The 16,736-nt window shown below is 37.0% G+C and overlaps 1 protein-coding gene across 1 annotated transcript in view; it reads right to left on the reverse strand.

The window, feature by feature from the left end:
• LOC139718769 (thrombospondin type-1 domain-containing protein 7A-like) overlaps positions 1-16,736 on the reverse strand; it is a 70,701-nt gene that overhangs the window by 31,356 nt on the left and 22,609 nt on the right. Inside the window, exons 2-5 of the mRNA XM_071630233.1 lie at positions 5,280-5,397; positions 3,993-4,146; positions 2,237-2,363; positions 1,308-1,443 (exon numbers count right to left, since the gene is read on the reverse strand). Coding sequence (XP_071486334.1) covers positions 1,308-1,443; positions 2,237-2,363; positions 3,993-4,146; positions 5,280-5,397 — 535 coding nt within the window. The remainder of the gene's footprint in view (positions 1-1,307; positions 1,444-2,236; positions 2,364-3,992; positions 4,147-5,279; positions 5,398-16,736) is intronic.

Consider the following 16,736-nt stretch of genomic DNA (forward strand, 5'->3'; position numbering starts at 1 on the left):
ACAACTGAATATATAGCTGATGTACAGGGAAGTAAAATATTAAAGAAATCAAGAAAAGATAAAAGAAATTCAACATATTTTCACTTTTATCACATGATAATAGAGCACTTGGCTTGCCTCTTTCAGAAGGTAGGGAGAATAATATTACTCTTGAAATATATGTCAGTAGCGAGTCAAGGGAATGTGTACTTTTTTTCAAAAAATAACATTTTGTGGAATTCTCTCTAAATTTTCCTTATAATTGTTCTACACATGTGACATCATACACTGTAGTAGTCTTCTCATCCGGCAGTGACTGTGTAGAAACTTTAAAAATTCATAACTTTTGAATGGATTGTCTAATTTTCCTCAAACTTCTGCTGATGTGTTCTACTGATGTTGCTGCATTCTCTCAATCCTAATCCATGTAATATCAAGGTGAAAATTTCCTTTAATGTGCTGTGAAATGAATCTGGTCAAAGATAGATCATACATTAAAGAAATGACTGTCCAGACTTAAGTTTCCATCATGGTATTTTATACAAATGATGCACAGGATAGAGTGTGTTAGTGAAGGTGCGGCGCGCTCGAGAGTATTGACAATGGTGCGACATGCACGAGGCGCAGCCGAGTGCATGTAGCACTCGCTCAAAAGTCAAGATTTCCGAAGATATTCGTCCCAAACATTTACGCACGTCGCACTCGGAAATCCCGCACATAAGTACTGTACAACGTACGTATAAGAGTACGCTACGTGTTATGCACAAGAAAGGCCGCCGGCTGTTGGGGCAGCCTGAACTAGAAGTTGTTTACAGGATTGACAGCGCGTATAGTAGCGCGTGACGCACTTGTAACAACTGATTGAGTGCGCACTGCTAGTGTAAACATTGTGACGTACGTCAGGCCCCGGCCGTGCATTTACTAAGAAATTAATGCACGCACACGTGACTCATTTCAGCGCTTTCAATTGGCTACATTCTTGAACCCATTTTATAATTCACTTTATAGACTCATGAGATTTGAATTAGATCTGTGGCAAAATCTTTTCACATAGTTTTGATTCACAAACAAGAAGAAACACATGAAGTTCAAGAAAATAAAAGTCTGTTGCAAATGACACTTTATACAAAATGAGATGTAAAGGCATTTTTCTACCATTCCTCATACTTCAGACTGGAAGAATGGGCAAAGGAATGAACCACAAAATACTGACAAGCTATGTATCAACCCTTTGTGTGCTTGTGAGATTCTATTGGCACAGAAAACCCCATAGCATTGTAAACACTGTTCAAAAGTCCCTCAGCTGGTCCACAAAGGGTTAAACATACCAGACTCTTGGCAGGTGGAGTCCTCATGTAGTGAGAGGGGTGAGCTGCCGTTCTCCATGCAGAAGACTTGTCTCGTGGCGATTCCGGCACCGCACGCCTCGCTGGAATTCCCCGTCAGATGACATTCTTGCCAGTCCTGGACATAGTGTGAGAGAAACGTGATGACGTGAAAAGCTGTTTAAGAAAATATGTATGGAAAGTTCTTGAAGTGGAGCTTTCTGCAGGTGGGGTTACAAAATTCATGCAAAGTTGAAAGGATTGCCCTCTGGTATGCAAATTTCCTGGTGATGATTAAGGTGTTTTTATTTGTTTTTAGTTTTTTGTTTTTACAGCTGCCCAGTAATCTGTTAGTGTGTACATGATAGTAAGGTTACATTTTTTTCACTGCACCTGTAAAAAGGACCCAACAGCAATTTTTGTTATAATTTCATCACAATTACCATCATTGAAAAAACAGAACACAATCCTCAATTTGACCCATGTCAGGAGCTCATGCAACCTTTCCTATCATGGAGTAAAAGCAATTCACCATTGTTCGATACTCAAAGCCATATAGTCCGTGCATGCTGTATGGGGAAAAATACCTTTAGTATATTCATATAAAACACATTTTGACTGTTGAAAATTCAGAAAGCACTTCTGCTAAAATGGAAGTGAAACAAACAGTGAAAAAAGAAATAGAGTATATGCAAGTGCTCAGTAGAGAGGGACAAGTTCGAAAGGTAGGGAGCAAGGGATAACTTTGACGGGGGGGACAAGATGGGGAATAAAGGGGAGAAAGTGGCAAAGGAAGAAAGAAATCAGAGTTGAAATTTTTTGCTGTGAACTTACATCAGTAATTTGAACAGCATATCATATTGAAACAAAAAAGAGCTTCATCTAATAGGGAAAGCAAATGTCTGCTAATCCCCTGTGGCAGCAGACCTCACCTGCAGAAACCACACATACTGTGGGCAGATTGTCATATTCCGGTCCTCGCACGGCTGGTGGTCTGTGAGGGGCGGACAGGGCACCCCTCCATTGGAAGCCGCCCGAATCACCCTCCTAGATCGTGTCCTTTTCAGAGAACAAAACACACATTTTCAAGACAGTTGATTCTGGACTGATTAACAAATTGCCCTTCATCAAATGTATTACGTAAAATAGACACTGATTGTGTTTTAGTGGTAGCCATGATAAAAAAAAAAAAAAAAAATGGGCATACATATTCAAGTTGGACTCAAAAGCGATGACCTCTAGATTGCTAGACAGGCATCCACCAAAACTTGCCTTGTTCTCAAATAACAATTAACAAATTGCCCTTCATCGATGTATTACGTAAAAATAGACACTGATTGTGTTTTAGTGGTAGCCATAATAAAAAAAAAACATGGGCATACATATTCAAGTTGGACTCAAAAGTGCTGACCTCTAGATTGCTAGACAGGCATCCACCAAAACTTGCCTTGTTCTCAAATAACAATTAACAAATTGCACTTCATCGATGTATTACGTAAAAATAGACACTGATTGTGTTTTAGTGGTAGCCATAATAAAAAAGAAACATGGGCATACATATTCAAGTTGGACTCAAAAGCGCTGACCTCTAGATTGCTAGACAGGCATCCACCAAATCTTGCCTTGTTCTCAAATACATCTTGAATATCTACACTCACATGGTTTATTAATGTTCCTAAACCTGCAATTGTAACCAGATCTGATCTGAATCTATCTCAACTGTGGGTTGCTATTTTGGCTTAATATAGTTCCCATGTTAATGAAACAGGACCCCAATGTCCCCAAAGAGTTAATTCAATTCTTCTTTGCTTTAATTAAGCCACCACCACTGTTCTGATTAACCACTTTCATGTATTAATTAAAGACACCAGCACTCTCCAAAGAGTTGGTCATCTCTTTCATTAGCATATCAACTAGGTGATATTCCAAAACACACAAGTTTGGTCTGAAATCAGAGACTGTCCTAAATTCCTTCGTACAGTGTATAATTTAGATTCTATGACAGCTAAAAGATTATTCCGCATTATAAAATGGCATCACTTTTGTATTAAATCTAACAATTTATTCTCCTTTGATAAGAAAAGTTTTTAACTGTGATTTTGCTGGATAAATTTCTCGCAAAAATGGTTTTCCAGTTTAAAGGGTGTGTACAGTTCTGGTCGAGATGAGGAATTAGCTTTTAACGTTTTGCGAGATATTCAGAAATCACTCTATGAGATGTCAAAGAGCATGCAATTCTAAGGGGTATCAAAAGTTTATTTGATGAAAATCGGTTTTGAAATGGCTGAGATATCCAAAAACAAGGTGAATCAAAGAGATCCTAATAAAAAGCGTGGCCTGTCGCCTTTTATTATTATCACGTTTTTGGATATCTCAGCCATTTGAAAACCAATTTTATCAAGTAACTGTTGAATCTTTCTTAAAATTACATGCTCTTTCATATTTCATTAGAGGTTTCTCATTATCTCACTTAGGAATGTTCAAAACATAAATCCCCACCTCAACCAGTACTGTAAAGTCCCTTTAAATACCTTTCCTTTTCTTTTTTCTCTGCTTTGTTTTGTTGATATTTTGTTTTGTTTTGGTTTTTTTGCTTTGCTTTGTTTTGTTTTGTTTTGGGTGGGTGGGGGTGCTACAGCAGTACCAATGCATGGAGACACAAATGATCTGTAAATGACATACACTTACCTATGACCTCTGACCTCTGGCTGGCTGGTGTCATGGCAGGTCATTGAACACTCGCTCCAGTCAGACCAGAGTGAGACCAGACAGTCACAGGGCACTGTGCAGATCTCACGGCTGGCGGGCCGGAAGTTTGCTGTCTGTAGACTGTTTTCTGAAACTGTGGAGCAGGTGATGAGAAAAAGATTACGATACGAAAATGGAAAGGTACTGGCAAAGACGGAACAGATATCATCAATTTACTATCTTGCTACAGCTTTATGTCTATGACTGCAACAACCTGTTATGAAGTCATTGAATCACAGTAGGTCCAAATAATTGCAACCATCTTGTGACTTATATGTGAGCCATTGACTAACATGTAAACCCAATAAAATTGCAGACATTTGATCCGGATGCAAAAAAAAAAAAAAACAACAACAACCACAAAAGCAACAAAAACAAACTGAAAATTGGAAAATTTGCCTGAAAAAGAGAAGTATTACATAAATATTAAATTCTTGGAAATGTCTTGACTTTTCCAAGAATATACAAAAATGTGTTTTATTGTTGTTGTTGTTTTTTTATGCAACGTGATGGAATGGCATATTGAAAAAGATAATGTGTGTCTAATGGCTGATCTCCAGTAAATTTGACTGCATCTGAACTTCATAGCATATTATTTTCTGAAACTTTGTGAGCTCTTGACTGGATTTCTTTATACCACTTCTGTCTTTTAATAGGCCTTTTTTTAATGAGTAGTAAAAATGGGAAATTCTTGTTTCACTGTAAAGCTGATGGCCTGGAAATTCAGATAAAACATTTCTGAAAGATTATTGTTCTAAATAAACTGCAAGAAATACAATCTGCCATTCACTTTAATGGTCCCAAACTTTAAGAAAAATGTAGAAGAAGAATTGCTCTTTCAGAGAGTAAAAAAAAACTTAAGATTGACTACAAAATAAAAGTTGACCTGTTTCACCTGTTTTGAGTCCTCACATACAGTAATTTGGCGGAGAGTGCGAATTTTTGTTTACTATACTATAACAGCACTAAATGCTTGAGCCAGAAACACATATTTGTGTATGTTAGTGGCAGATCCAGGGGGAGCACACCGGGCGCGTGCCCCCCCCCCTTTATTTTTCGTTAAAACACAAGAAATGAAAGGAAAAAATGGGGAGGGGTGCGCATGCTCCCCCCCCCCTTCATTTTTGTAAACGCACCCCCTCTTTACATAATTCCTGGATCCGCCCCTGTATGTGACAATGATAGAGGATATGTATGACTCATGAGAAGAGAAGATTGTTTACTGACCAGGTGTCCCACTCTGAAGGCAGTGGTCCTCATCTGATATCTCCCCATTCACATCCACACAGTCCACCCTCCTGTACCTCTGTCCCACCATGCAAGACTCTGGAGCTGCTGAGGATGGCTGGAATAGGGACAAGAACAGAGCTTCATTTTAATACCCATTCACATTCACAACTTCAATCTATCTTGAAGATTGGTTGAAAGTGTTTCACTGCCAGTTGTATTTCTATATATGCCTGCAGCTTTGCAAACTACATGTCAGATCTTTAAAAGTATGGCAGAAGCATATATGAAGAGAAATTAAAATGTCACATTTCTGTGTCTGCTGATTCTATACACACTTCTGTCATTACAACTAAAGCCTGGTAGTGGGTAGAATCTTCACACGGTATTTCTGATCACCAATGGCTGATTTCACACTGGCTGAAAAAAAGAAGTAATTAATAATAAAACTTGCTATGGAACATGTTTCATGCTAATCTCAAGTAATTGTGGTCAAATATTCCAATTTGCTTTTTCTATTATTAATCATGTTTCTGAACTCAAGGTTCAGCCTTGCATAGGTCAGAACTGTATTTTGAATAGGTTTTGCTGGATTTTTCAGGCAATTTGACAGTCAAATTGCATTACACATGATGATCAGCTCTGCTTTTGCTGTGATACTCACTTCCAGTAGGGTAAATCCACGTTTAATCATCCAATTTTCAGAAAAGTTGTCACCCAACCCCCTCCGATTTTCTTTAAAATCGCACCAAATTTTCCCCAAAGTGTCTGACAGAAAATCCCACGATATTTTGCCCCAAGGTCAATTATTTGCTAAGATACAGCCTCACATAGCAACCAATGTGCATTCCAAAATATTAGTTAAAAGAAAATTATGCATTTTTGATCGATTGTGGTAGCATGGATATTTATGCAAAAGTGTTCATTATCTGGAAATTGAGAGAACTTTATAGTCTTTGCAACAAAAAGTGACTGTGACGCGAAATTGACTTTTCGTTAACGTGCACGAGGTCACCGAAAATGGTGTTAAATGTTAATTTTGAAAATTTCAATGCATATTTAGAGGCTAATATCTTCCACATTTCATCACCTCAGGTTCTAAGATATTATGCTGTTGAAGGCTTTGACTTGCTCAGTAATCTTGAAAAAAAATCAGCGGATTCGTGCTCACCGTTTTTACGGAGAGCGCCCTCAAAGTTGACAAAAATGAAAAATGTGTCAAATTCAAGGTCACGGATCACCCTTCGTCCCACCTAGGAATGGCATCAATTTTTGTGTATTGATAGACATTTACCTATATTATCTTGGGTTACCAATGAAATTTTGCTACCGAAATGTTAAATGGTAAATTTGCCCCACTGAAAATGGTCGTAAACGGCCAAATTTCTATGTAATATCACATATTGGGTTTAGAGGACATTTCAAATGTCCATGCTTTCAAGATGAAAAGCCGTAGCCCTGTGATATTTGCTGTAGGGGTAGTCTGTAATACATATTTTAGTAATATATACCACACAACATCATTACATAATAATGACCTTGAAATTTAATCCAAAATTTGATAAAAACAATAAGTCGCTCTATTTTCCTCATTGCATTGTATGTAATATGTGTTTTGAATGACTTTTCACAGAGCAATATTTCAAGAATTATGAAAGCTGACAGCCTGCCATATCAAGGTTCTAAACTATTTGCGCTCTTCTTTCTGATTTAGTGTCAATTTGATCATGAATATCATACCCTTGACCTTAAAGTGCTTCTAAAAATAGCTGTAAATTTGTTAACTACGAATTACACACACAACAGGTGTTTTATGGCATAACATACTAGTGATTCTTTCGCAAACACAAAAGTTTTTATGGTGTAAATGTTATCTAGTGGAATAAATCTATAGGTTCTTGTAAGATATGTTCGATTAATTACTTTGTTCTGACAATGACCCTGAATTTATGACCTTCAAAATCAGGAGAAATGTCTATTCCTGCCCATAAAGACCTGTATTTACACTGTAAGTACATAATATACAATGTATATGGACATTGCTCCCAACACATAAGATTCTTATTCTAGCCTGTGAAAAGCAAATTAAAAGCACTGAGAGTCTTCTTTTTGGGGGGATTTGTTCTGTAACTTATGACAATTCAAAAATCATTTCCATTCCTATATATTTTCTTGTTTTTGGTAAATTTGTTATGTATTTCTTTGTTTTTTTAATTTTCTACAGCATTTTTTTTTTATTGGAAATTGTCACAGCCCACTTTTTCTACCATAATTTGAATAGAATTAATCAATCAAAGTGATAGATAGTAAAAATGGTCGAGTTTTTATGACTTTTACCACAAAGCACTGTTTTCCATAGGAAATGCACACGAAATCACAAAATATTACTGTCCCCTTTTGTGATTGAAATTGAGGGTCATTGTCAGAACAAAGTAATTAATTGTAACATATCTTGCAAGCACATATAGATTAATTCCAGTATATAACATTTACACCATAAAAACTTTTGTGTTTGTGAAAGAATCACTAGTATGTTATGCCATAAAACACCTGTTGTGTACGTGTAATTTGTAGTTAACAAATTTACAGCTATTTTTAGAAGCACTTCAAGGTCAAGGGTATAACATTCATGATCAAATTGACACTAACTCTGAAAGAAGAGCACAAATAGTTTAGAACCTTAATATGATAGGCTGTCAGCTTTCATAGTTCTTGAAATATTGCTCTGTGAAAAGTCATTCAAAACACATATTAGTATGCAGTGCAATGAGGAAAATACAATTTTGTAGAGCGACTTATTGTTTTTATCAAATTTTGGATTAAATTTCAAGGTCATTATTATGTAATGAAAGTGTTTTGTGGTATATATTACTAAAATATGTATTACAGACTACCCCTACAACAAATATCACAGGGCTACGGCTTTTCATCTTGAAAGCATGGACATATGAAATGTCCTCTAAACCCAATATGTGATATTACATGGAAATTTGGCCATTTACGACCATTTTCAGTGGGGCAAATTTACCATTTAACATTTCGGTAGCAAAATTTCTTTGGTAACCCAAGATAATATCTATAGGTAAATGTCTATCAATACACAAAAATTGATGCCATTCCTAGGTGGGACGAAGGGTGATCCGTGACCTTGAATTTGACACATTTTTCATTTTTGTCAACTTTGAGGGCGCTCTCCGTAAAAAAGGTGGGCACGAATCCGCTGATTTTTTTTCAAAATTACTGAGCAAGTCAAAGCCTCCAACAGCATAATATCTTAGAACCTGAGGTGATGAAATGTGGAAGATATTAGCCTCTAAATATGCATTGAAATTTTCAAAATTAACATTTAACACCCTTTTCGGTGACTTCGTGCACGTTAACGAAAAGTCAATTTTGCGTCACAGTCACTTTTTCTTGCAAAGACTATAAAGTTCTCTCAATTTCCAGATAATGAACACTTTTGCATAAATATCCATGCTACCACAATCAATCAAAAATGCATAATTTTCTTTTAAGTAATATTTTGGAATGCGCATTGGTTGCTATGTGAGGCTGTATCTTAGCAACCAATTGACCTTGGGGCAAAATATTTTGGAATTTTCCGTCAGACACTTTGGGGAACATTTGGTGTGATTTTAAAGAAAATCGGAGGGGGTTGGGTGACAAGCACTGGATGATATATTGACGTGGATTGACCCAGTAGACACCTCCCAAGTATACTTGGGACTATAGTCTTCGATAGGCATTATCATGACTGACAGGTAATGATCCACTTGTGACACAGCCATAACATCTCTAACTGGGTCAAATTTGTGTCAAAGTGATTTTTTTTTAGGTTAGCTTTAACACCTCCATACGCTACCAAATACTGTACATCAAAAAGGATATTAACTTGTAATCATTTGAATAACAAGTAGCAGCCTACTAATAGACATGGATAATCTGTCTTTCCTTGGTAGATCTGTCATATAATTTGCACGAAAGAGCAATATCAATACACTGTAATTATTTTTATTACCTTGAGGCTGTGAAACCTCTGTGTTTGTATTGTCCCTTTAAATTCTCTTAATATTGTGTGTGTGTGTTTTAACTTCATATCTTCACATTACTATGCCAGATAGCTAGCATCAACTGTTTCAAGGGCATCAGAGAAGGAAACCACTTCTCTACTCACATGCCTAAAGCTGACCTCGACAGCCAGTAAAGTCCAAAAAAGGGAAGGTTTCCCCAACTATGTCTATTCGGCACATAAGGCAGAAAGAATATTCAGTTTAATAGTTTGAGAAGTGGACAGTTATGTTCTCAAGTTTTCATCTGCTATTGAACAGACAGACTGACAGGTCTGAATCAATGAGAGTGGTATAAGTTTAGTACAGGTTTCATCTTTGTAAACGTAAAAACATATCCTAATTATGATGCATCACATTTACTACTGGCGCAGAGGTCCACCAATGAAAATACAGGTCTACTGTAGGTCCAAGGGTAATTTGAGCTTGAAACCTGCTGGCTATTCATGCACTGAATATGTGCACACATTATGCAATAACCACAGGCTATATAGTTACGTAAACTTCCTAGGTTAACAATACGGCCATTTGTACTTTATATCAATTTGTAATGCAGAAGGAACTCGTAAAAAGGAAGAAAAAAGGACTGAAGATACAGACAGGCAGACAGACGGATCGACATACAGACAGACAGGAAGAGATACAAGCTATTCACAGCAAGACTCTATAAAAAAAAAACACACATACAGTTGTAATAAAGCAATGTATGACTCATATGACAGATAAACCAGTAATGTGGAAACCATGTGGCAGTATTACAACTTGGTAAATAGGCCTACTAAAAGGACGACCATTTCAACACTTTTTTATGGCTCAGCGGAAATAAGCACCTCTTTGGCACAAGCCACTCACTGAGAGGAAACGTTACAGACACAATTGCTGTCAGTTTCATGATCAGCACCTTTTTTTTTTCTCTCTCTCTCCCTTTCCTGATATTCTTCAAAGACAGGATTGTTATGGAACGAAAGGCAAAAAGTGCTACACAATTTCAAAGTAAACACAGAAAATGTTATTTAAGCCTAACCTTATACTGGGAAAGGCAGCTTTTGTAGACATATGCTCCTTCAAAGAATGATTTTCCTTTTCAATATTTAATAGCACTTTCAGACAATGGACCTTCATTTTGAACAAAATGGTGTACAACTTCAAGTCTATGCAATGAATCAACAAACATTGCAATTTGAACGTCATGCGTTTGTTTGTTTTTTCACATGATTTGAAGAAAAAAAAACGAAACAAACAATTGTGTTGAAGTTGTTGTGAATTGTTTCATTTTATATTGCTATGAAAATGACATTTTATATCTATACAATTGTAGCAGTCATACCAAAACACATAGCTAATTGCTATGCAATACCACGAAAATTGTTCCAGCTCCTTTGTTACACTGTACCTACACTGTATAACTGGACTCTATGCTGACTTGCACAATAGAAGGGAGTTTTACAGAAAGAGTGGCTTGTCCCCACATGAAACCATGTGGTATACACAAATTAACCTCGTTGATGCTAATTACCAAGGTCAGGCAGAGACTGGCTGGATAATTACTCTGTTCCTTGAGGCATATTCACACTCTAGTCTAGATTGGTAATAAGAAACACCTGTGACATCCCAGGGATTCAGTAAACTCCTTTGGAATCAGTTCTCCACCCCCCCCCCCCCCCCCAAAAAAAAAATACATAGGTCTACCCTGTTACATTGTACTATAGTTTATGACAAATGCAAGTAAAAACAAACAAACAAATAAACAAACAAACAATCATATCAACTTGCAGTGTATTGCTTGCTGGTAAAAAGCAGACACAAGGGGCATTTACAATATTTTCAAAAACTAGATTGGAAACAGAGTGTTTTGATGTGCACACCATTTACACTGCCCCCTCCCCCCCCCCCCCCCCAAAAAAAAAAAAAAAGAGGCTGACCTGAAACATGCATGTGTGAGGAAAAAAAGAACATTCTGGTAAATTGCTGACACTGTCTTTGAGTTGAGGCCACAATCATAGCTCTAGATTAACAGTGTCTATGGCATGGCCATGGTGGGCAGGAGATCCCCCTGCACTGAGGGTGGATGTGACATCACCAAAAATCAGAATAAAACTGGTAATGAGCCTGGGAGTGATCAATTACACTTGGGGAAAGAAACTGGAAAAAAAAATGTAGGGTTTCAAAAAACTCACTTCTCCAGGAAGATGTTTGTTGTTGTTGTTTTTTGTTTTTGTTCTTGTTTTTTGTTTTTGCCTGGCTTATTGCTGACATGCCTGCATAGTTTGTCTGTTTGTCTGCCTTTGAGCTGTAATACTTTAATATATAAACAGGCCCTTCATAAATTGTTTGGAATAGGTCCATAGTGGTATTGAAAAGGAACAGATAAGGTGCTCTGGATCATAATCAGGATGTCATAATGTTTTTGAAAGGATGCACATAGCTTTCTATGGCATTGGTGACCTTATGACCTTGGCAAAGGTTTTCGTCCCCTGCATGCATCTCCCTTCATCTGAAGTCTCCTCCTACTATCACAAATGTGTTGACAGGTGTGACTTATTGAGCTTCTACAAGAAAAACCTCTACTGATCCTAAATTAGACTTCGTCAGGAGAGTGCACAGTCTAAGCACGGAATTTGAGTTCACGATCATCAGCAGGTAATCTATTAATGAGTACGGATGGATGATACAGCATTAAATAACAAGAGGCCCTTATTATCCTCCTTGTAGAATCCTTCTTCAGATGTTATACGGCTGTGAGATTTGGGATTAATCAGAGAATGAAAGAATCTAGACCATTTTTTTGTGTAATGCATGGAAGTTTTACCCTCATTTTCAAATTAATGACAGACAATACATCTGTTAAAGGGGAAATCCAGTCCAAATGTAAGATCGTCTGATAAAAAAGAGTAAAATATTATGAGTTCAATGGTATAACTTTGATAGAAATTGGATGAAAAATAAGGAAGTTACTATGGCATTTTGGAGTTTTGCTTTTTTTTCGGGGGGGGGGGGGGACAGTTCTTGAACAGTCAATATGAATATTACCATAGTTTGTACATAAAATGTTGACATTTCAAGTTTTTCATTCAAACACAATTATGCTGAAGGCTCAAATCATTGTATAACTGATCACTATTCTTAAATTCAACCAGGACAAATGTCATGTTTCAGACTTCAATGACAGAAACAATGAATTTTCATCATTTGTTGCTGTTGGGGTTTTTTTTGGCACATGATCAACGGAAAATTGTGGGGGTATGACATGGTTGCCTTACTCATTTGCATATGATCCACTGTAAAAGAACTGTTTTGCAGAAAATTAGCAAAACCTCAAAAGTCATAACATAACTTCCTTATTTTTCATCCAATTTCAGTCAAATTTTTACCATTGAACTCTTAAGAATGAATTCTTTTTTATTAGACTAACTAATATTTGGACTGGGTTTCCCCTTTAATACCTGAATATAAAGAAGAGTTTCATCAAGCATCAATACACATGTAAAGATGGAATCCAAGTATTGAAACAGTGTAGCAAGGACAGGTGGATTGAGATGGTTATTATCAAGTCCTCTGGGGCAGAATATCCCTAACTATACATAGAACATACTCTGTAAGTACCGTAAATCAGTATTAAATGACCCTAGCTGCACCCAGCAAGAAAGTATTCTGAATCACAAAGAATCATGTGATTCAAACCAAAAGAGAAAGAAAAGAAGAATAACATCAGATTGATTCATTAAAGGACAAGTTCACCTTCATAAACATAAAGATTGAGAGAATGCAACAATATTAGTAGAACACAGCAGTGCAAGTTTGAGGAAAATTGGACAATCGATGCAAAAGTTTTGAATTTTTAAAATTTTTGTGTTGGAACCGCTGGATGAGGAGACTACTACAGCTTGTGAGTCATATGCGTACAACAGTATAAAGAAAATGTAAAGAAAATTCAACATATTTTCACTTTTTTCGCATAATAAAAGAGCACTTGACTTGCCTCTTTCTAAAGGCAGGGGGAATAATATTACCAATAACATTTGTCGGTAACAAGTCGGACGAATGTGTACTTTTTTCAAAAGATGAAATTTTGTGAAACTCTCTTTATATTTTCCTTATATTGTTGTACGCATGTGACATCTAAGTTATTCACACACTGCAGTAGTCTTCTCATCCAGCGGTTACTGCACAAAAACTTCAAAAATTCATAACTTTTGAACAGATTGTCCGATTTTCCTCAAACTTTCAATGATGTGTTCTACTAATATTGCTACATTCTCTCAATCCTTATGTTTATGGAGGTGAACTTGTCCTTTAAGTGTGCTTCATGGAATCTATATGTGTACTTTAAAGGAGTTGGACAGTGTACAGTGTACATGTACATCACAGGGAACACCTGGTGCAGTGAGTAAGCTCATCCTACCCCTCATGAAATAAAATTGATTTATTTGCATTGGTGCATCAATCCCTGTGATAAATGCTTACAGATCAAACCAGTAAATGTGCAATGTGAGTTTGTAATTGTATGAAGTGATTTTTTTAGTGTAAACAAGTTTGTTTCAGTTTCAGTTTAGTTCTCCAGAAATTTATCATATGACAAATCAACAATGACATTCTTATAGAAATATTCAAAATAATCCTGATTGCTTTATAGAGGAAAGTATAAATATGTGGCGGATATCAAGTGCCCTTTAACCCATTGAGGATGAGCTGGCTTTGCTATCAAACATGCATTTCCCACACACACCTGCCTGAGTATACTCGTGAATAGTCTTAAACTGATTAAGGGTTCACTTGTTACTTTTAATTGTAGTGCAATCAAAGTGATGTGATATGACTCAATTTCTGAATACTTTAATCAGGAAACAAAGGTCTTATTATCACAGCAACATGGCAAATATAATCCACATCTGACTGAAATCAAAGTTCTATAAAGCATATGAAGGAGGAGCAAGAGAAGCAGCAGGAGACGGGGGAAGAAGGGGAGGAGAGGGAAGAACAGGAAAAAGGAGATGATAGAGAACAAGGAGGAAGAAGATGATAAAGAGGAGGAGGAGGAGACAAGAAACTAGAAAAAGCTGGTACAGTAGGTGTCTCAGTGTAAACACTGTTTTCACAAAGAATTGTGTCACTATGTGAATTAATTAAGCATCCCAAACATTGTGAATGTGTACATGTGTACACCAAGGTCTAGCAGGCTGTGATCCAACTTTAGATCTATAGGAAACCATCTCTAAAAGCATCCACACCAAGTAGCGTACCACAGTAAATGCTCACAGCTCCAGTGACAATTCAAATGTGTGGCTGATGCGGTGATAGCTGGAAATTACATGTACACAGTAGGGCTGCCTATGTGATACTGATCCCATTAACTCTGCTCAATAAGCCTTTTCGCAGTTGTAACTGCGCATGCGCGAGAAAATCGGGTTTGGAGATAAATTAACCAAACAGTCAATGCGTGCGCGGCTCGGGCCGGGCGATCGAATCGACAGGTGATTCGTGAATGCATTGTGGATGTTGGCGGACCAACGAACGGTAATTTTTGCCGACATTCTGTGAATCTTGACTCTAGGCCTTTGATAATCTGTTTATCTATATATTCCTATATTAATGAATCATGTATTTTTTTTTTATTTTTTTTATTTTTTTTATTTTTTTGCGTTGTGAGATTTTAGACGATCTTCAATCATAGTCAGTTTTAGACTAGGTCCAGGCTAACTGCGACAGCCGTCGCACGAAGCGGCGCGGTCCCCGGGGCTAGGTCCAGGCTAGGACAGGTAGGCCGGATAACGTGGCTTTCAGACAAAACATCACATATTAAAGATAATGGATGGGACTGTTAGTGTTGTTAAGAATGAGGTTCTAACTTCTATAAATGGCATAGATTTCTAGGCCTAATGTTGAATATGTTTTCAGGTGCAATATTTATTCATGGTTACGTACAGGCCAGGAACTGATGTTTGAGATTGCATTAATTGGATTTTTGACAAAAATACTCTTATGTTTGAATTCTGAATTCTGTCGATTTGATTGTTATGTAGACTGTTAGGTCTAGAGCACTCATAGAGCACTTACTATACCCAGTAATGGTAAATGACACCACCTTTTCTTCATGAATATTTGCTTCAAATATTTACTCTTTTAAATTACTTTTTGCAAATTCAAATTCATTGTATAATGTTAGTTTACATCAATGTATCAAACATCCAGAAAGTGCTGAAAACATAAGCTAACAGTAACATCCAAATGTTAAAAGAAAAAAAAATTATACCTACTTTAATTCCATAGTCACCAAAATGATCCCGTACGGTTTTGGGACTTTTGTACACGAGTGTGCACTCAAACAAATGCCACTGTATTTTACGTTCGTGCCCGTATAAGGTCATATTACTTGTAATTTGACCTTGTACTTGTAGAAGTGGTCTAGAGAAGACTATAGATCTACGTGTAAACTCAGCCTATAGTATGAGTATGACATGTTATTGTAAAACCTTAATTAAATGGGAGTCTTTGGATGAGAGAGCACATTTTTTTGTCACTGTGAGAAAGATGTTGAAGGTGTGAGTGTAAAGTTGTTATGTTTAATATTGTGTACGGTGTGCGTGTATGTCTTAGCATCTTGTTTACATTTGTGGAGAGTGAGTCATCAGATCTATGTCTAGCGTCAGAGCATGAAAGAGGCTTGCAAGTAATATTGCATAACCATGCACAGTGCCTGATTCCCCCATTCTGCGGGGAGCAGTCGATTTGGTTCACAATTCCAATTGTTCTAACTTCTCCGCAGGATGGTGGTGGTGGATTTGACAAGCACCGGCATGGTACTGTGCACTGTTTCTTTATGCAACCTACTTTTTGGTCTTTGCTTCCTTCATTTTTTTTTCAATTGACAGAACCCTTTCCGGTGTAACTATCGAAAATCCTTACATGTTGGTCTATATTGCTATATATTTTTTTGTGTATCGTTATATTTCTTTCATGTTCAATGCCCAACTAGCTACGCATTAATTCAGTTGGGCCTAGAAGATGATTAATTATGCCTACTTTTGTGTGCTGGGCAGTAGAGCCAGCACATTTTAGTTTTTACACATAAAGATGGTTTGGATAGATAGTATCGTAAATTATTTTGTTTCCTTTTCTTCCACTTCAGCTCGAATCACCATGAAGCTGTGTGCAGTTGTCGGCTGTAGCAATGGATCTTATCAGCTGGATAAGTGGAAGCAGGGAAAATGCTCCAAGCATCAAACTTTCAATGGACTAGGGTGTTGTGATTGTGATCCTCCATTTCATCTCTTCCCATTTCCCACTGAGAAGCAAGATCAAGATGGCAGAAGGCGATGGAATAAGCTTATGAACCAAAAGGATCAATCAACTGGTAAAAACTGGATAAACAAACCTCATGATAGAGTGTGTT

Source organism: Diadema antillarum, unplaced genomic scaffold (genome assembly GCF_040938485.1).
Source record: "Diadema antillarum isolate AM-2024a unplaced genomic scaffold, OU_Dant_1.0 scf00000099, whole genome shotgun sequence".
In the NCBI taxonomy this organism is placed as follows: domain Eukaryota; kingdom Metazoa; phylum Echinodermata; class Echinoidea; order Diadematoida; family Diadematidae; genus Diadema; species Diadema antillarum.